This window comes from Phodopus roborovskii, unplaced genomic scaffold, assembly GCF_943737965.1.
Source record: "Phodopus roborovskii unplaced genomic scaffold, PHOROB, whole genome shotgun sequence".
NCBI lineage: Eukaryota > Metazoa > Chordata > Mammalia > Rodentia > Cricetidae > Phodopus > Phodopus roborovskii.
In genome coordinates this window covers 25,336,804-25,356,559 of record NW_026126407.1, presented here as the reverse complement: position 1 = coordinate 25,356,559, position 19,756 = coordinate 25,336,804, and the positions used below count along the sequence as shown (strand labels likewise).

The window sequence follows — 19,756 nt, the reverse complement described above, 5'->3', positions numbered from 1 at the left end:
TGTGTGCCTGAATGTGGGTGCCCAAGGAGGCCAGAACAGTGGGTCAGACACTCTGGAGGTGGAGTTACAGGCAGTTGTGAGTTGCCCTTTGTGAGTCCTGGGAACTGAATCCCAGGTCCTCTGCAAGAGCAGCATGCACTCCTGCCATAGAACCATCTCTCCAGCTCCCTAAGTTCTCCAAACAATTTTAGGCTGTGCCACAAATACAGTATTCTCAGTGATCCCTGTAGCGAATTAAGAAAGACCTTTCACATGGGCAGATGGTTCAATGGTTTCCACGATAATTCTCCAAGATGACCTGGGACCAGTAGGAACCAGAGAGCTAAGTGGAGCCTTCACCCTGTGGTCCCGGGAGGGGAGAAGGGTGCTTACTGACCACCCTGTCCAGCCACCTACCTCCATGCGTTGCTGTTCCAGCATCTTCACCTTCTTCTCAGCTGTACCCAAGACCCCCACCTCAGGGGCTTTACCTGCTATCACACCGGCCTAGGGATAAACAGACAGAGCTTTGACTAAAGTCTCAGATATAGCTTTGCTCCACAGCCCACTGGCCTTCTAGGGTGTCAGCCCCATCTCTAATCGCCCTGCTCCTCCTACCCAGCAGCCACCAGAAGAAGTGTCACAGCCATGACCTCCTTCTGGAAGCCCACGAGGATCATCCCCTTTGCTGATGTGTACAATGGCTGCCAGCCTCACCATCCCAACCCCAGCTCTTTCCGCGGCCATCTTGCTGGCTTTGGCTCTAGCTCTGAGGCACGGCTGGTCAAGCCCTATAACAAGCCCAAATCCCTGACTTGGAAGGCGAGTTACATACTTTTTAAAGTTATCTGGAGCCAGTGGGATGATTCAGTGAGTTAAAGTAGCTGTCGCTAAGCCTAATGACCTGCGTTCCATCTCCAGAACCGACATGGTGGAAGGAGAGAACTGACTCCTACAAGCTGTCCTCTGACCCCCACACACACGCAACTCCCAACACAAAGTAAACAAGTGTACAAGTTTTATGGAGGTTGAAGGACCAGATTCATCTGCTAAGAGCCCAGTACTGTGCATACATGTATGTATGGCATGCCACCGAGATTCCTTCCAAATTCTACAACCACAATCTAATCTAAACCCAAACCTATTCTGCAAAACAACTGGCCAGCATAACTCAAAAGTGTCAAGGTCATGGAAACAAGGAACAGCTGAGCAATGTCACAGGCATCAGGAGACTAAGGAGCTGTGACAACTGAATGCCATGTGGGATTCTGGATTCAGTTGGAGAACAAGGAAAGGACAAGAGTGAAGGGTGTGTGGCATCTAAATAGTGTTGCGATGCCAACATTAAATCTAACTCTGGTATCTGAACCAGTTATGTAAGATGGTTGGTGAGGTGGTTCTGAGGTTATGTAAGCTAGCCAGGGAAGTCAGGGGGCATTTGGGAACAGAACTCATTTCTGCATAAGTTTACAATTACCTCAAAATAAAATATTTTGAAATTAAACAATTAGTAAGTGTTGAGGTAACAACCACAGAACAAGGCTAGGAGTACAGATGCAGTGACTGTCACCATGGCCCTCAATGTGTGTGATCCAGACTGTGGGGTTGGCATGGGTCCCACTGACTGAAGCCCACCTAGTGAGTCTGATCTGCCCTGCAGTCGCAGTCACACACCCTCCCTACTCTCACATTCTCTATTCCCTATCACAGGCTGGAAGCAGAGCTTGTGGGCCTCTAGTGCCCCCTACAGGCTATATCCTGTAAGCATACCATGGCACCTGGAAAGGGAAAGGTGTATTTGATATGGTGGCCTCTGAGAAAGGGCAGAGATGCATGTCCCCCAGGAAGGCCCTTGTCTTCTGAAGAGTGCTGGGCTCCCTTACCTTGGCAGACAGACGCACCCCTGTTTCCCAAATGTACTGTTAAAAGCAACAGCTAGTTATAGTGGCACATATCTTTAATCCCAGCAGAGGCAGGAGGACCTCTGTGACTGGAGGCTAGGCTGGTCTACATATTGAGTTCCAGACCAACCATAGCTACAGAGTAAAATCATGCTTTAAAAAAAAAGAAAAGAAAAAGGGGCCACAGTGCTAGTGAGAGGGGGGGAGTGGCACAGGGGAGTGAGGAGGCTTGGTTGGTTAGTTGGCCACACCCACGTTTGCTTGAGGTGAAGAATTAGAAATTAAGATGGAAGAATCTTAATTGCATGATGGCACAAGATGTCTCCAAGACTCCTGCCAGAGGGGTACATGGAAGAGACATCCTTTCAGGCAGAAGAGCCTGAGTGAGCTCATGGCCTTGCAAGTCCCAGGTGAAGTACATCTCTACCCAGACATGAGGAGTGAGTGACCGAGATAATTACATCACATAGTATGAAGTTAGCATTAGGACTTATGCTGAACTGATTACTACTCATTTAAGGAGGCAGAGCGTGTTCTGTTGAAGACTGGATGAAGTGATTGGGAGACTGGTGAAAGTGGAGCAAGGGACACTTAAGACTGGGCTGTGTGGCAAGCCTGGGCCTGGAGGTAGGGAGGTGTGGGTCACGGCTGCAGCATCCCCAGACCATAACGATGCTGACAATGTCTTCCTCTCCATGCAGAGGCTCCAAGGTGCAATCCCACAAGCTTAATACAATCCACATAGGATCATGCTCAGTCTGACACTTCAGTTTAGCGATGGGATGTCTGCTATGCTACACTGATCTTTGGGAGTCACCTTTAAGGGAGAGACCTTGACCCAAAAAAAATGTATTAAGGTGCTAGTACCCAGAATGAACAAAATATTGAACCCAATTCCCATGGGCGGCAGCTGAACAATCTAAGGAGCAAGCAAGAGAAGCAGCCAGTGGGGGTCACAGAGCCTCATGACTGCTAATAGTTGTGAGCATATGTCTCAGGGAATGGGATATAGTGAGATATTCATCTTGTCTGCACCTGTAGTATAGACCACGCCCATTGGGGGTGGAGAGAGGGCTGGATGTTACCTTGGGGAACTAAGGCTGAGGAGAGGGTTCGGAGAGCTCTCTTGCTTACAGGAGTATATCCAGAGACATCCTTGGGACCAGGAACCTGCTGGTGTTCATCTGTCTATGTTGTAAGTTATTTCTCCCTGAATAAACATCTATTCAGCCTATTTGTTTTTCCTGATCCTTATTAAGCATCAATAATGGGACACTCCACAGGGAGTAAAGGCAGAACAAAAGGCCAAGGAACGGTCATACAGCTGAGGCAGGTGCTGAGCTAGGAAGCACGGTCTATCAACTGGAACATTCTGCCACTGGAACTGTGTGTAGGAGGAGGTAGGCTTGCTCTGACTAAGGGGGTGAGCAGATTCTGGGTCTGAGAAGCCTGAGACACTAGAACTTCCTGCCACGCACCTGCTGCTGTCCGGCCATACCCTTCTTGCCGGCACCCTCTGTCTTTGGAGAGCTGGGCTGCCCACAGACGCCCTCTTTGCAGCTGCTATTCATCAACAGTTTCTTGAGCTCCATGTTTTCCTCCCTGGATAAGAGACAAGAGAAGTCACAATGTCAGCCCTGGGTTTTGGAGCCTTTGAAGACAAGGACCTACTGTCACAGGTACTGTAAGTGTTCTGGGAAGTGTGGCGAGACCAAAAGTGTATCAGCAAGCCACCTAGAGGGTGTGTAAGCTTCCTGAGAATCCTTAGCAGTTTCCCTGTCTGTAGGCCATCTACACACATGGCACCTTCAGGTCCTACCGTCTTGTTTTCATTACAAAAACTCTGTCCCTCTTTCTACAGCCAAGTGTCCTGGCTCAGCTGAAGCAGGCAGAGCCTGTGTGGTGCTAGCAGGTCCTGAACACTCACTAGCACCTGCCACTCCCCGCTTGTCAACACAGAAAGAGCAGGCTCCTGCCTCAGAGCTGGTGTTGGCAGAACCATCTTTAGTGAATCTGTATACAGCGGTCACTGTATCTGCTTCAAGGTTATTCTCTGTTGAATACAGGTGATGCTCCAGGGGAGACCCTTATGGCAGGAGCAGTTACCAAAGCAAAGCTGAGTGTGAGTGCTCACACTTGCAATCCCAATGTTCTGGGGGTCAAAGCTGAACTATAGCGTCTGAGGCCAGCCTGAGCTACAGTTAGTTCTCTGGGCTATAGAGCAAGACTGTTCCAAATAAAACAAGCACTAAATGAGAGTGAAATCTTAAGTTCATGAGATAGGTAGTGCTGGGGTCTCAGCCTCCACTTAATTACAAGAACACCACCGAATCAAATGGCTTTTCCCCAGGCCATTTAGCAAGGACTTCAATTCCTGCCTTTTTACCAGTAAGTCTTTGGGAGAAGGCTTTTGCCTTTTCACCCACTCACCTTTCCTTTACCCTGGGTATCCTTGTCCTTGACATTATCTATGTTCTCTATGAATAATGGAGTATGGCCATCCAAAAGTCAATCAAGGCATCATGATGCAAAATGTCCCTGTGGCCACAGTGACCAAGAGGGAAAACAAGAGTGGCAAGTTCTGTTTTAATACAGATTTTCTTGTCTAACAGATAACCCAGCACCCTGTTACCCAATGACCACAATGAGCAGCAACTGTCGCTATTCTAGTGAGTACCTGGGTCCTGCCCTTAGGAAGCCTGCCTCTCCCTGGGCTTTTCTCCCCTTACACAATTCCCATTAGCATTAGTCTGTATGATCTGAGGGCAAAGGTCCTTTGAGATCCAGCGATCACAAACTCCTATTTCCCCAGGCCTTCTACACTGTGGACACAGAGATCCTTGGTGATAGGCAGACCCTATGATTCACCTAAGACATCACAACTCGGTCTTGCCAAGGATAGAGAGGCTGAAGTAAGCATGCATGCCTTCCCACAGGCCAGAGTCCAATTAGGGACTTCCATAGATCCCAGAAAAATAAAGCAGAAAGTGATAATGACCACCAGGAGGCAGAAGAGTCCTGAGCCAACTCTCACACAAATAGTAGCAGTTGGCCCCAAGGGAGGTCAGCTCTCAATGCTATCTGTCTATACCTCCTCCTCCTCCAAGATAAACAAAATACAAGGGATAAAATACCAGAAGCCAAGAAGAAGGGCCAAGAGATCTGCTGTCAGAACAAAGCTCTAAGATGTGACCTCATCCCAGGAATCAGTGTGTATGTTATTCCTCCTGCCCTATTCCTCCTCTCCCAGTGTCAAGGTGGCCTGGACTTACCGCAGCCTCTCAGCAGCCTGATCCCGCTGTTCCAGGCCCTTGTCCAGCTTGGCCTTCAGGGCTTCATTCTCCTGGCGCAGCTGCTCACACAAGGTCTATGGGGCAGATCGGTAGGCGGGTTAGGGTTGAGAGGGGGCATGTCCCGAGGAAGGCTCACAAGGGGCTGGAGCAGCAGCCAGTCCTGGCAGGACAAGATACTATATCTCCTTGATTGGGCAGGACAGCTGGGACCCAGGCCACTAGACCCATCCATCCTGGCTTCTTCTCTTCCATAGGAGCCAGCAATGAGGATGCACTGGGGGTCCTGGTCCTCCTAATGAGAATGCCCTCTCTCTTCCCTTCATGGCTCTCTCTGCCTAGATTTCTCCTCCTTGGCAGCCCTCCCTGGCTCACTTCTCTGGTCTCTTTTTCTAACTAGGGTGGATATCTTGTATTCACTCTAGGAATGGTATGGAAAGAAATGAATTCTGACTACAAAGAATACAAGGGAAATTGTATTATGTCACCTAGGGAGACTACAGAACTGCTTGCTTCCTTTCTGACCAGCATAAAACAGTCCTGGATAGATGGCTGTCCTGTAAAGGGCAACCTCCACTGTGGATGTGGGACATTGTGGGCTGAAGGTTGAGAAAACAAAAAGCTTGTTATTGGTTTCTTCAATGCCCATCAGAGGGCCCTGTGCAATATTTGATATCTGTATGTATGTATGTATGTATGTATGTATGTATGTATGTATGTATGTGTGTGTGTATATATATATACACACCCTACATACACCTACATACACACATACACATCTCCTTTTCTTTTTAGGCTAGGCCTCAACCTGTAACCATGTTGGGCCTGAAACTCACTATATACCTCATCATTGAACTCCCAGAAATCTTCTTGCCTTGGCCTCTTAAGTGCTGAGATTACAAGTGTGAGCCTGCAATGTTTGTTGAGTGAACCAAGAAACAAATCAGAGAGAGAATGAGGAGGAACTGGATTTAGCTTCCTCCACTCAGAGGCTGAGAAACAAGGAGTTGTTGTGGCCCTGGGTGGGGACTCCAGGGAACAGAATGTCCTGCTTCTGTCCCTAAGGGAAGGCCACAATGACACCTCATTTGTTACACTGTCATTCCGGGCCAGAGGGCTGATCTTGGAGCCTCTAGGTAAATGCCCTAAGTACAAATCAGATGCTGGACAGCTCATCAGCAATCAAAGGTCACCACTCTCCATCAGAGAGTCTGAGAGCATGCCTGTGAGCTCATTTATTGTTTATAGACTGATCTGTTTTTATTTTATGTTTAGAGGTGTTATGCCTGCATGTATTTGCCAAGGTGTTTGCTAAGACCTCAGCTGCTCAAATACACAGGGTGGATCCCCTCTTTTCATCAATGTCAACTGGCCCAGAAGGAGGGGGTCTATCTAAAAGTAGAGGGCCTTTGGGTGAGGGTTCTGCCCAAAAGGAAGGGGGTGCTCAAGTCCTGAGCAGGCCCTGGCAGCCCCATTTCTACCATTTTCACAATGGTCACCAATTAACTGTAAGTGGAGCAGAATCAGCTGCAAAGTCCTCCACGTTAAGATGGCCTGCCCAGTGTGGATGCTGAGGCTTGTTCCTTCTCTGACCTTCAGATAGGCTTTATTTGTACAATTGAGCACCATGAAACAAAGCTGACAGTGACCTCTCCCAGCACTGGGTTCTAGACTGCAAAAGAGCCTCCCCTGATGCAGCAATCCCAGGAAGGGGACACTGCTAGCTCAATTCCTGATAGGACAGAGATAGTGACTTGTCCTACATCAGTCCGTAATGTTGAACCAAGGGCAACATAACTCCAAAGCCTGACCTGGTCAGCAAAGGAATATCACCATCTCCCAGCACACGGAGCCTTTTGGGAGGGATTGGAAAAGGGAGGTGGGTAGGGAGGGTAGCTAAGGGTATGAGATTTAAAATATGACAGATTAAAGCTGAGGGTGGTGGCTCATGTCTGGAATCCCAGCACTTAGGTGGCTGAGGCAAGAGGATGCTGTGAATCTGAGAACAGTCTGGGCTATAGAGCGAGCTCCAGGCCAGCCTGGGTTAAGAGTAAGACTGTCTCCAAAAAAAAAAAAAAAGGCAAGAGGTTCTAATATCAACCCATCACCCATCATTTACCCATTTACCCACTGGGTTTTTTTGAGGGCTGTTTGTCCACCTGGGAATGGGTCATATGAATGGGTCTTATTGCAGGGGGGCGGGGGGGGGGGCAGGGGGCAGGGAGCAGGACTGCAGTGAGAGCAAAGCAAGCCAGAGTGAGCTCAGGTGCCACAGACAAGTGGATCTCTGAGTTTAGGGACAGCCTGGTCTACATAGTGAATTCTAGACCAGCTAGGGATACATAGTGTCTCAAAAAACCAAACCAAAACAAAAAAACCCAAAAGAAACAAGAACAAAGCCGGTCATATCTAGCTGGCCAGTCCACACCCTCAGGCCACCCATTATGAATCTGTAAGCCCCCGCCCCCATTTCCTCATTTCCTTCTTTTTTTTTTTTTTTTCACACACCTTCCCACAACTTCCTTATTGCAGTCACCAGTGTGAATAAGAGGCCCCAAGTAGGCCTAGAATGCAGCCCTCCAAAGTCCCCACAGTTAACTCCTGACCACACAGAGAGCCAGGGGAAGGGGCACTGGCCGCCTCACCTGCAGGATGGACGTGCGCTGTTCGTTTTTATGCACCTTGGAGGCTAATCTGTTGAACTCGAGGGCCATGCGACCCAGGTGGGTGAAGAGCTGGCTGTGGTCAGGCTCCTCGGCACATACGCTCAGGGTGGTCTCCAGGCGCTGCAGGTGGAGCATGAGATTGCCGTCCTCTGGGGGTGGGGGCCCCAGCTCCTGTGGGAGCAAGGGGATGGTCTTCACCAATTCTCCCACTGCTTCCCCATTCTTCATGACTCAGTTTCCCCTGTGGCCTCTGCTTAGCCCAGGGAAATTTTCCAGTTACACAGGTTCCTTATCTGAAGCTGACTCACAGGGCAGGACCTAGAACTTCCAGGCCACTTACTGGCCTAACAGCACCAGAGCCATCTGCCCCCTGTGCTCTGAGCTGTACTGAGCGCCTGAGGGTAGTCAGTTCACCCTCACCCCCCACCCCGAGACTGGGCATTGTCTCAGCAGTGTGTGTATATCACTTCCGTTCTTAATTGCACAGCAAAATTCACAGGAGTGAAGGCAGAGAGGGTGTCCCTAGCTGTATAGACTCTGCTTCCTGAGTCCAGAGAGGTTACACACAGGGCAGGGGGTCGGCCTGGGAGTGGATTAAATGCTATTTGTTTCTAAGAATCACAGCTCCAATACTACACAAAGGACCTCAACACAGTGCAGTATTTTTAAGAGACAGCAGCCCATGCAGAGCAATTCAGTACTGCTCCCTCCACTCTCTCTAGAATATGCCTACTGAAGCCATAGCCCTGTTTATGCCCACATCAGACCTAAGGATCCATTCTAGTGGGACCTTTGCTTCTCACTGCATTAATCCTGGCCTCCCAACCTTCTCCTGCCCAAGCCCCTGTGCCAGACCCCAGGGTTCTTTGGGCCTCATTTCTGTATATCCTGATCACCTACCCCAAGTTTTCAGCTCCTCCAAGCCCCTGCCCCACAAATACTTCAGAGACTCACACAACAGACCTTCTACAACACTTCAGAATCAGACAGCAGAGCCACAGGGATGGCAGGGTTCAGGCTGGGACAGTGAAGACAGTGACAGAGAACTTGCTCACAGCAACCCTGTCAGTACACAGCAGATCTAGCCCTTCAACTGGGGTTTTCTGATTGTAATCCAGGGCTCTGTGAGCTGCTATTAAGTTCTGTGGCAACTGGACACTCAGCCTGTTCCCTGACTGCACCTGTTCTAAGAAAGGTGGCATCTCTCTCCAATTCTGCAACCCTTCCCCACCATTTCATTATACAAAGGACTAGGGGTGGTCAAGAATGCTCTCTAAAGGCTCATAATGTGCTTCAGATCCAACTAGCCCACAAGCTACTAGCAGGAGCCAGTGTATTCCTGGCTTGGCACAGGTGAAACAGGCTGCCTACACATGGACTTTTAACTTAAGAGATAAGTTACCACCCCATGGTCACAGGCTGAAACCTTTCTGAACGAGGGCATCTTGCCTCCTCAGTTGTGTCTGAGACCTCAGGGACAGAACAGGATGAGAGACTTATAGTCCCAGGAGACAAAATAGAGCTCCTGTTTGATACTCTGCCTGACAGAGTGATTCTCTCCACACCAGAGGCTAAATGCCGGTGTGAGGTGGGTCACTATGTTTGTGGGTGAGCAAAAGCACACACCAGCCATTCAAACCTTCACGACTCCAGGCAATAGAGACTGTAGCACTGTCAGTGAAAGTGAGGTCATGTAGCACTGGCACAGCAACAATTTAATTTAAAAAGAAGTGAGGCATGCCTGTCATTTCAAGGACTTAGGAGATGAGGTAAGAGGTTTCTCCAAGTTCTGAGCTACCCCCAACTCTCTCTCTCACACACACACACACCAGAATAAAGCAAATATTAATGGGAAGAGAGGGGTGGGGAGAAGTTAGGAATATAAGGTCTCAGAAGAATCTTCCAGATCTTTCACAATAGCTCTCTATGAAGTCTGGCATTTTAAGAAAAAAACAGAAGGATTAGCATGATTGGGACCAAGGTGGTAAGCACTCCAAGCCAGGAATAGGGATATGAATAGCCCTTCTGAAGCTGGAGAAATGTGTGCACCCCACATGTGAACAGAAATTTTAACCTCCAACCACTTCTGGGAGGAGTCAAGGACCTGCACAAAAGGGTAAATTACTACCATCTACCCCCATTCCCACCACAAGCACCAGGCTGACCCATTCCACACCCCCAGGCTTAGGAGCCTACAGACCCAAAAGGCTGAGTCATCATAACTGATAGAAAGGTGATTGGCCCAGAGGCCAGTGGGGCTGGCAAATGGCCCAGGCTTTCACAATAGTGGGGTACTGTGTGCCCTAAGCCGGGGAAGTCACCAACAGGGGATTTGCATATGAGACCGAGAAGCACCCCATGTTCTAGCCCCTCTGTGTCCCCCTTGTATCTCCAGGGGACCCAAGGGATCTGAGGGGCCCCAGTGCCTGTCACGCAGGGGCAGGTGACAGACAGAAAGGAAAGCAGAGGATGTGCTTAGGGGGCTAGCCTATGCTCACCATCATGTTCCTAGGGTGGCTGTCAGTTTTGGGTGGAGAATTCTGCTCCTCAGTGGGGACCACTTCAAAGTCAGAGGAAGTGCCCTGTGCAAAAAGGGAGTTAGGGGCTGTCCAAAAGAAATGCACCCTGCCCCCAATGAAGAACACTGAGGGGACAGACGGGTAAACAGTGCAGAGTTTCCAGAAGTAGCCAGTCACACACCCTTCACATGAGATCACCCGGAACTCCACACAACTGCCATCACACCATCCTCCTTGTGATCTGAGGTCACATCCCTCCCTGGCCCCTACCTTATCTGTGAAATGGGCGTGGGATGAGCTGACCTTTAATCACCACCATTATTTATTTATTTAATCACTGGTGTGTGTGTGTGTGTGTGTGTGTGTGTGTGTGTGTGTGTGTATTGATACCACAGAACATGTGGACATCAGTTGCCTCCTCCCTATCCCATGGGTTCTGAGCAAAGAACTGAGGCTTCTGAGTTCAAACTTAATAGCAATCACCTTTACCTACCAAGCCACCTACTGGCCCAAAGATTTTTGCATTTTAAAATGTTTCATGATCTTTATTCTCAAAAGCCACCCATGGAGTAGCTGGGAGGTTCGTATTCTCTTGAATGTTCACAGGATTAGTTAACACACAAAGCGGGACTTTTCACAAGATGGCAGATTCTGCCAAATCTCCTAGGCTCAAGCGTCTCTAGCTTACCCCTGGGTGACAGCAGCCATTATAACCACCACTAAGAAAGGTCCTATACCAGCCTTGCCAACCCAGCCCCAGAGGTTCCCAGGAGAGAACTGATCTGAGAACACTAAGGATAGATGGACAATGCAGAAAGTGTCTCAGAGTGCATCCCAAACTGAGGTGGTGGCTAGCCAATTTTCTATTTTTTCATACCTCTAGCCATTTCAAGCAGACTTTACAGGATAGGATGTTCAATCACAATGGGCCCACAGTTCATCTGAAAACCTGCACTTGGCTCTAACATTCCCCTTAAACCTGACCAGGGGCTGGGGAGATGGCTCAGTGGGTAGTGCTTTTGCTATGCCAGCTGGAGGACCTATGTTTGGATTCCCCAGCACCCATGTAAAAATCATGGCTGAGTTTCTGTAATCTGTAACACCAGCACTGGAGTGGACAGAGACAGGGGGATCACTGGACCTGCTGGCCAGCTGGCTTATCTGAAATTGGCACACTCTTGCTTCAATGAAGACTTCTGAGGATGACGAAAAAGCAATAAAACAGAACACTGACATCCTCCTCTGTCCTCACAGGCACACACTGGTGTACACCCCTCTCTCATGCATACAGGACACACACACACACACACACACACACACACACACACACACACACACACCAACCCAAAACCCTCTTGACCTGCAGAGATTATCCAGGTTTCCCAGTCCTGAGATGGGGTAGGACAGATGGAAACCAGCCCAGCTGGTTTGACAGCAACCATGACCTCTTCTGTAGTCTTAACCCTGCTAGAGAAGACCTCCCCCAAATCTACTCTCTCTAAATTCCACACATGACCTTGGAAAAGGTCCTTTTCTTCTCCTTACCATCTGAAGTCTCCCTACCACCCTACAACGTATCAAGCTAAACTTCTCCTTCAGGCCACGGTTTCTGAGTCTCTTGGCAGCGCATGTCTGTACCCCACTGGTGAGCATATCACATTACACAGCTCAGTAAATAAGAGGAATTCCTTGTTGGATCAGGGCCTTCCTGGTTATACTATATTAACTATGACTTCCATCTCAAAATGACAAGCTGCCACCTCCCAATGTGAGGAGGGAAGAGCTTCAGGCAGTTCTACACTCCAAATGCAACTTACATTGGATGAAGGCCTGGAGGCTGGTGCTGGCTTCTCCATGGAGTTTTCAGTGGTGGTGGGAGTGGTGGTGGTGTTGGGAGTGGTGGCAGGAGGGTGCACCTGGACTTGTGCATCCTGTCCTGGAAAATCAAGACTGTGGCTAAAGAAACCCAGAAGGGTCAAGAAGCCTGAACCCACCCCACAGTGATAGAAGCTCTCTGACTGAGTTCTCTCTTGACCTGATGCTTAAAGGGATGCTGTCCCTTTAAGGCAAGAAGCCAGGTGGAATGAGTAATGTGGACAGAGCCTGGGCAGAGACCCTCTTCCCAGACCTTCCTAGGAAAACTCTAAGGTGTCCATGGCTCCCTGTTCCCTTAGATCTGCCTTAGGGATATGGGCACAATTTTTAATTAACCAAGTGCTTTCTACTGAGTTTTGAAAAAAGGCTCATGCAGCTTAGGTTGACTTCAAACTTGGTTTCATGTAGCTCAGGCTGGCCCCAAATTCAGTGTGCAACTGAGGATGACACTGGACTTACCTTTCTGCCACCAACTCCTAATTCCAGGATTACAGGTGTGTGGCACATGCACTTTATTCAGAGCAGCTGAAGACAGAAGGAACTCAGGACTTCATACATGCTAGGTGAGCACTCTACCCACTGTGCTATACCCACCCACTATGGTGTTCTCATGACAGTCCCGGGAAAGGGAAACCAAGGTTTGGCAAGATCAGCACTTGGCTAGTCACTGTTAGCAACTGTAAAACATGGACTCAAATGCAGCTCAGCTTCCCTACCATTGGGGGCCCCTGCTGCAGAAGCCTTTTGAATATCTCCCCATCACACTGGGAGTGGACCTGGCCCCAATCAGACACTGAGAATTAACAACTGACTGGGTCAGTAAGGGCTAGAATGCCCCTCTGACAGCAGTGTCACAGGCTCCGACACTCTGACACCCCACCCCCCCAACTTCTCATCTGTCAGGCAAGCACCATCACCCTTGAAAAAGAAGGTGTCATAGGGGGCTGGGCTGAGTTTGAGGAGTAGCAGCAGCAGAAGTGCCCAAGTCTGGTGTGGGAGATCTTCTCTTGGTTCCAGTCCCTGACCTGGACTCAAGACACACTGGAGTAACTAACACAAGGTGACCACACAGAGACCAAGCCTTAGACTGTCACCCTCTCCTCCAGCAGATAGCATAGGCACTGCTGAAGGCTAACAAACAGGGCCAGATTCTTCTCTGGGACTCAGCCTTCCAGATTATGAAATACAAGCAGAGCAGAGAGGCGGGGACAGAGAAGTCCAGCTTCCGTGCCTGGGGGCTGGGCCGGCCACACAGCAGCTGGGGAACTCAATAACCGTGCTGATAAACCCCCAGGGCCATGTCTTTGGTGCCATGGACTACTGTGACGGATCACTAATGCCTGCCAGGGCATAAGGAGTGCTGAATCACTAGAATCTTTTAAGGTCCCTTATAGATCTGCCCTTCCACGGGTGCTGTAGCCAAACGATGTGTACAGAAGATGGTCTGAGTGAGAAGGGGGAGGCCTTGTGGTGTTCAGGGCCTAGGCTGTCTAGGTTCTGAGAGGAAGGGTTTCTGGATGCTTCTGGTACCTGTGAGTTCAGCCAGGGGATCGAAGGAGCCCAAGGAAGGAGCAGCTGGCGGCAGAGGCAGCTCAGTGTCCTTGACCAGCTCCTCTGCCTTCTGTCGGAGCCTGGACGCTTCCATCTGAGACTCCTCTAGGAGCTCCCCTAGAGACAAGAGAAAAGCACACATTTACCCAGCCCAGTGCATGGCTCTCCCCATCCTCTCCTCATACTTGGCCATGGACTGATTTCATTCCCATGGTGGCTACATGAGCTGTAAGTCCCTCCCAAAAACAGGCCATCGTAAGGGGAGTCTGGCAGTGGAGCCCAAGGAAACCTACCTCTGGCCTCTCTTCCTGCCCACCTTTCCCTCCGCATCTGGACACCCCACCCACTCCCCCCCACACACACATAGGGAGGAAGTGAGGGGTTCTTGAGGGATTTCCTGCATTCTAGGCCTCAGTTTCCCTTGTGCAGATGGAGAGAGGAAAATCTCCACCTCCCCACCCACCATTACCCCAGATTGGTTCTGTAAAACAAAGAGAAAACACTTGGAAAGCCAGGGTGCTATGCCCTTCACACCAAGCTTGAACACAAAGAAAGTGACTTCCAGACAAGGAGAGGGAGAGGGAAGTAAGTGAAGGCTCTGCAGCAAGGAGAAGCATGCCATGCATTGGTCAGTAGTGGGCAAGGATGGAAGGAGGGGTGGGCTGGACAGTGGGAGTAGCTTGAGCAGAAGCTGAAGGAAGAGGGTCGAGGGCCCTGCTGTACTGAGCTCTGAGCCAGTTCTGCTCCTGGCCTGGCATCCAAGCCCTGGGTTCTGGAGCTGCCCTGGTACACTGGCTCTCCTCATCTCACACACTTCACTCTCCAACAGGTCAAGACCATTTTGGCTCCAGGTCCACAAAATGAGCCTTATACTCCTCTTCCCATGCCCCCTTTTTTTCCCTAAAGGATACCCTCTGGGGTGGAGATGTCAGGGCTGGGAATGCCATCACCAGGCCACAGAATGCACAGAGATGCCAGAGGCTAACACTGGGTTACAGGGACAGTGGACGATGGACAGAGGAATGTGCCAGCCTTTGGGGGGGGGGGCTGGCATTGCAGGCTTCGGGGAGAGGGACAACAGGGGGAAGGGCATGGTCTGCTTTACCTAACATCTTTATCCCTTGTATTTTTCCCTTCAGCCGGGTATTCTCCACCACTAGGCGTTCAAAAGTTGCAGATGCCTCTCCCAGAGGCGTGCTGCCCCCTGGGTCGTAGATCCGGTAGGGTCCTCTCCCTTCCATGAGGATAGCTCAAACCCCTGCCGAGACGGCCACCTGGCTGTAGGGACAATGGCAGACATCAGAGGGCTGGCTAGGCCCTTAGGTCTTTTCTGAGGATGATGTTCTAGTCTGCTGCCACTCCAAAAAATTTGTCCCCACGACCCAGAACAGAGGCTGCTCTGACCCCAGCACTGCATAATACAGCAGTCACCTCCTTTGATCCATGTGTCCTGCTTCTATGAGTGTAACCGGAGGAGAGGCATCCATTTCTTTTAGCACTATGGCTCATTTGCAATGGCAGTAAAATGAAGTATTGGGTGTGAGAGAGAATCTGGAAAGAGTCAGGAGAGGCCTGAGTGCCTGCCTGACCCTTCCCAATACTCATCACATATCAGTAATAAAGTAAACACCCAAAACATACAGCACTTGAGTAAATGGCTTGGTCACAAACAAACCCACTAGGGGACTGAGGAAGTCCCTCTTCCTCTCCTGGAGGGGAAACAAAAGCCTTAAACTCAAACAATGGTCTTGAAGATAAGGAAGAGATCCCAGCTAGGTTCTAACACATGGGACTGCTCTGTCCCATTCCATTTTATGCAGAAGAATTTCCCATCAAACCACTGTGCAGCACATTTCCTGCTGTAAGCTGCTGCTGTTTATCTGCTCTATTTCATTTGAAACCATTCTGCAAGTGCTGCAGACTCCTGTGGCCTAGTAAAGCAACCTTCATTCATTCATCCATGCATTCAATTCAATGACTTCTGGTGTTTGGGTGCCGGGTAGCAGTCTCAGTGTTCGGTATCAGTCTGGGATTCTGGGCAATAACTCCAAAGACTTCCATGGATGAGGAATAGGAAACTCAGGATTTGGGGGTACCAAAACTGCCCTCCCACATCAGCCCTCAGTAAAACAGCATCAATCAAAGCCTCAACAGCCCTCTGACTTCCACTGTTCACTAAAGGCAAGCACACAGCAGGGTTAGTGACAGGGCTTCACCACTATTTGCTAACTGCATGTTTGTCACTGATGCATTCTGTCGGGGGGTCCAACAATCCTCGTTTATAACACGATAACAGAGGCCACTGAGCCCAAGTACCTGAGCCAGAGGGCAAGGCCAATGTGTGGGCACTGGGTATAGAGCTTTGCCTGGAAGGGTCATAGTTCCTATCCCTGCTAGATGCACATGGTGGGGCTCCTTCAACCCAGGCCAGAGTGGCAGAGTTCAAGCCCATTTGTACATAGTCTCAGGCCATCGAAGAGCATCTAGCTCAGTGGTTCTCAACCTTCCTAATGCTGTGACCCTTTAATAAAATTTCTCATGTTGTGGCGATCCCACCATAAAATTATTACATTGCTACTTCATAACTGTAATTTTGCTGCTGTTATGAATAATAATGTAAATATCTGTTTTTCAGATGAGCTTAGGCAATCACTATGAAAGGGTCATTTGATCCCCTCCACAGCCAACCAAGGGGTCATGACCCATAGATTGAGAACCACTGTTTTAGCTGTTTCCTTCAGTATAAGAACCATCAGCCTGTCTTATGCTGGGGAAGGAGCTAGGCTTTCTACACTGGACCAGCACCACCAACACAGCCACACCCATAGCCCCAAAGCCATCAGCCCTCTTTACCAAGAGTATCTGTAGAACACACTGGGCCAGAAGGAAAAAAAAAAACAGAGCTGTGACAAGCATCCTACCCCTACCCCAAGGCTGACAAACACCAGCTTGAACACCCACTGCAAGAGGTACCCACACCCTGTGAGGCAAAGGACAGCTGCCCACACACCCACATTGCTGGCTAGGAGGGAGGTTTTGTTTTTTTTTTTTTTAAACTTGAAAGTTCAGCATACACTGAAGAATGGCAAAATCTGATGTACCCCTGAGCGAAAGGAGACAGTGTGGGTGAAGGATGGGCAGACAGCTAGGCACTCAAGGCCAGCAGCCCACGAGGGTCCTCCTCTGCTCACCTATGCTTACACCTGGCTAGAGCCAGCATCTGTCCATTAGCTTAACTCCTTCCTGGATAGAAACAAGCTTTACACATCTCTGTATTCCTGTCACCAGCACAGGAAGGAAAGTCATCCCAGAGAGAAGAACAGAGTTCACAAATGGGGAAATTGAGGCTGGAGCCACCCTGAGTGGCAAGTAGCTGCAGGTGGCTTGGTTCCCAGCCCCACTCCCTAGGGTTCACAGTAGACTCAGGGTCATTGTTATGGGGCAGTTTGCTCACTTTCTTCTCCATGTGGCTTTCACAATTGAAGCTCCATGGACACAGAGCCCAAGGCCAGGGATTCTTCAGCTGTGAGTGCACATGGGCCAACACACACCACCCATTTCAAGGCCCAGAGCCTGAAGGGACTTACCCCACCTCCCAAGAGACCATGTTTAAACCAGCCAGCCAGCCCAGCCACCATCACTGCACACAGTGGCAGGGTGCCAGCCCAACACTTCTAGAATCAAAACTAGAATCACTGCCATTGTTCCTGTCTCCCAGAGATGCCCAGACAAGGCCTTGTGGCAGACTGGTATGCAGGGGCTGACAAGCAAGGGGTTCATGGGGAACATGACCAGAGTGGACCTGGAGATGACCTACCATGGCTCTGGAGGGAGACAGAGCTGGGGCAGGGATCAAAGGTAGGAGACTCAGGAGGAACCCCAGCGAGGAAGAGCCAATAAAGAAACTAGTGAGGGTTTAAGGGCTTCCAGCCAAGCTCTGGCCCAGTGACTAGTACACTTCCAGAATGGCCTCTGATGGTGTGCAAGGATCAGGGGACCTCCAAGGACTAGCACCAGGAGGGCTCACCTAATACAACAAAGCCAATCTCACTCTCAGGCAGGAAGACACTCACAGGGAACTGCCAGAGACTCAGGGCTAACCAAGAGAGGATGGTGTGGTCCCAGAGACCAGACCAGGCAGGAAGATCACAGGCTGCCTTCATATGGGTCCATGCAAGGCCTGGAGCAAGGAGGCCAAGGCCACACAAAGGCCTATTTCCCTGTGGGTCTGATTGTAGATTCTCTAATAACCAGGGCCCAGTAGGAAGCTGTAGTGGCCACCTATACAGATGAAAACCATTCAGCAGGGGACCTTCCTGCAGGGGGATACCAACACCTTGCCCAAACCAGAGACAGACACTGATAAAGAGGCAGGCAGCTCCTCATGACCAGATCTGGGACTATAGGATGGAACTAGAGAGACCTGGTTTGAGGACAGTAAAGGACCTAGACTCACAGGTCGACCAACAATTGTAGAGCATGGTGATGACGTGATGCTGTGACTTTGAATGCACTGTGGCTGGGGAAGAGCTAGGGGTATACATGTGCCAGGAGGTGGGGTGGCACAGTAGAGTGGACCCCCTACCCCTGACTCACTTCTGAACGGGCCAGAGTCCCACTAGATTCACATTTGGCTCCTGATTGTCTGAGGCTGCCTCGCCACAGGTATGTTCTAATGGCTGAGGAGATGGGTGTAGGCACCAGAAAGGATGGGGTACTGAACCACAGGGAAGGGCTCCATGACCTCCAAAGTCATGCTAATTTGCATAGCCACTAGCATTCATAAAGTACTAAGTCTCAGGCATTCTTCTTCCTCCTGCCTGTCCCAACAGCACTGAGAAGAAAGAAGGCATGGTAGAGAGACAAGATCATCAAGCTCAGCTTGGGAACTTAAGTTCCACTTTCGGGCTCTATCAGGGGACATCTATGCCCTACAGTCTTGGAGGTAGCAAAGGCCTCCTAGCACCAAAGGAATGGCTCCAGCACACATCATGGTGACAAAGGTCTATGTCCCCAGCAGAAGCAGTGCTGTGAGGTATGCCAGAAGGTGTGGTCAGAACACAGGGTCAGAGGAAGCTAAGAAAAGAAAGACCTTTGTCCCCTGTCCTCTTATGTGAGGGGAGGGAGCCTAGATGAGACAGAAGCTGCCTTGACTAGATAAAGCTGGGCACTGTTCTATTGGTCAAAGGATGGTAGTAGGCACCCAATTCTGCAGAGAAAGCAGGTCAGGGAGCAGAGGAGATGGAATACAGGACATGTAGGTGTACAGCCATAGAATCAGAAATAAGGTTTCACTGAGGACCAGGGAAGGTGAGATGCATAGGCCATGCACTAGCATGATCTTATATATCACACTGCATCCTGGAGCCTCACTTGTACCAGCCCCCGCTCTGTCCATCCTGCAGCTGTGGGATGCTGGGCCAGTCACTTTTCCATTCTGGGCCCCAGCTACTTGTCTGTAAAACAGGAATAAGAAAACCTTACTAGGCTAAGGTGAAGACATTGAATGGTGTGTCTGTGCACAGTGGTGAGTGGTTCTCACTTCTGACTTTATTTCCCAAGCACAATCTACTCAACAAGAAAATATGTTTCCCAAAGAAATATCCAATATAACGAGTATGTGGTTCCCAGCTCAGTATGTAGCATACTGTAGGTATTCAGCAGCAAAGGGGCAAGGAGATCCCACCACTATGCCTAGAAGACCTAAGACCTGTCCCCTGACACTCCGTCCTTGGTTGGTTTTTATTTTTATTTTTGCCTCTCTGTATGTGTGCATGTACCTGGCATATAGGAATCTGAGTACTGATGTGTGTGAGAGTGTGCATGAACGCATAAGCACACGGAAGAGTCTACCATACGTGTTTTTCCTTAGGAGCTGTCTACTTTCTTTTTGCCTCTCTGTATGTGTGCATGTACCTGGCATATAGGAATCTGAGTACTGATGTGTGTGAGAGTGTGCATGAACGCATAAGCAC

General features: G+C 49.8%; 1 protein-coding gene across 5 annotated transcripts in view; it reads right to left on the bottom strand.

The window, feature by feature from the left end:
* The window catches only part of Tnip1 (TNFAIP3 interacting protein 1), a 51,118-nt gene that overhangs the window by 15,124 nt on the left and 16,238 nt on the right, over window positions 1-19,756 (bottom strand). For 3 of the 5 annotated variants that reach the window (XM_051180657.1, XM_051180655.1, XM_051180658.1), the window contains exons 2-9: window positions 14,887-15,059; window positions 13,761-13,898; window positions 12,173-12,291; window positions 10,335-10,418; window positions 7,816-8,007; window positions 5,153-5,247; window positions 3,359-3,482; window positions 397-486 (exon numbers count right to left, since the gene is read on the bottom strand). In XM_051180657.1, coding sequence (XP_051036614.1) covers window positions 397-486; window positions 3,359-3,482; window positions 5,153-5,247; window positions 7,816-8,007; window positions 10,335-10,418; window positions 12,173-12,291; window positions 13,761-13,898; window positions 14,887-15,022 — 978 coding nt within the window. In that variant the 5' untranslated portion in view covers window positions 15,023-15,059. The remainder of the gene's footprint in view (window positions 1-396; window positions 487-3,358; window positions 3,483-5,152; window positions 5,248-7,815; window positions 8,008-10,334; window positions 10,419-12,172; window positions 12,292-13,760; window positions 13,899-14,886; window positions 15,060-19,756) is intronic. The other 2 variants (XM_051180660.1, XM_051180659.1) reach the window with 2 other exon arrangements.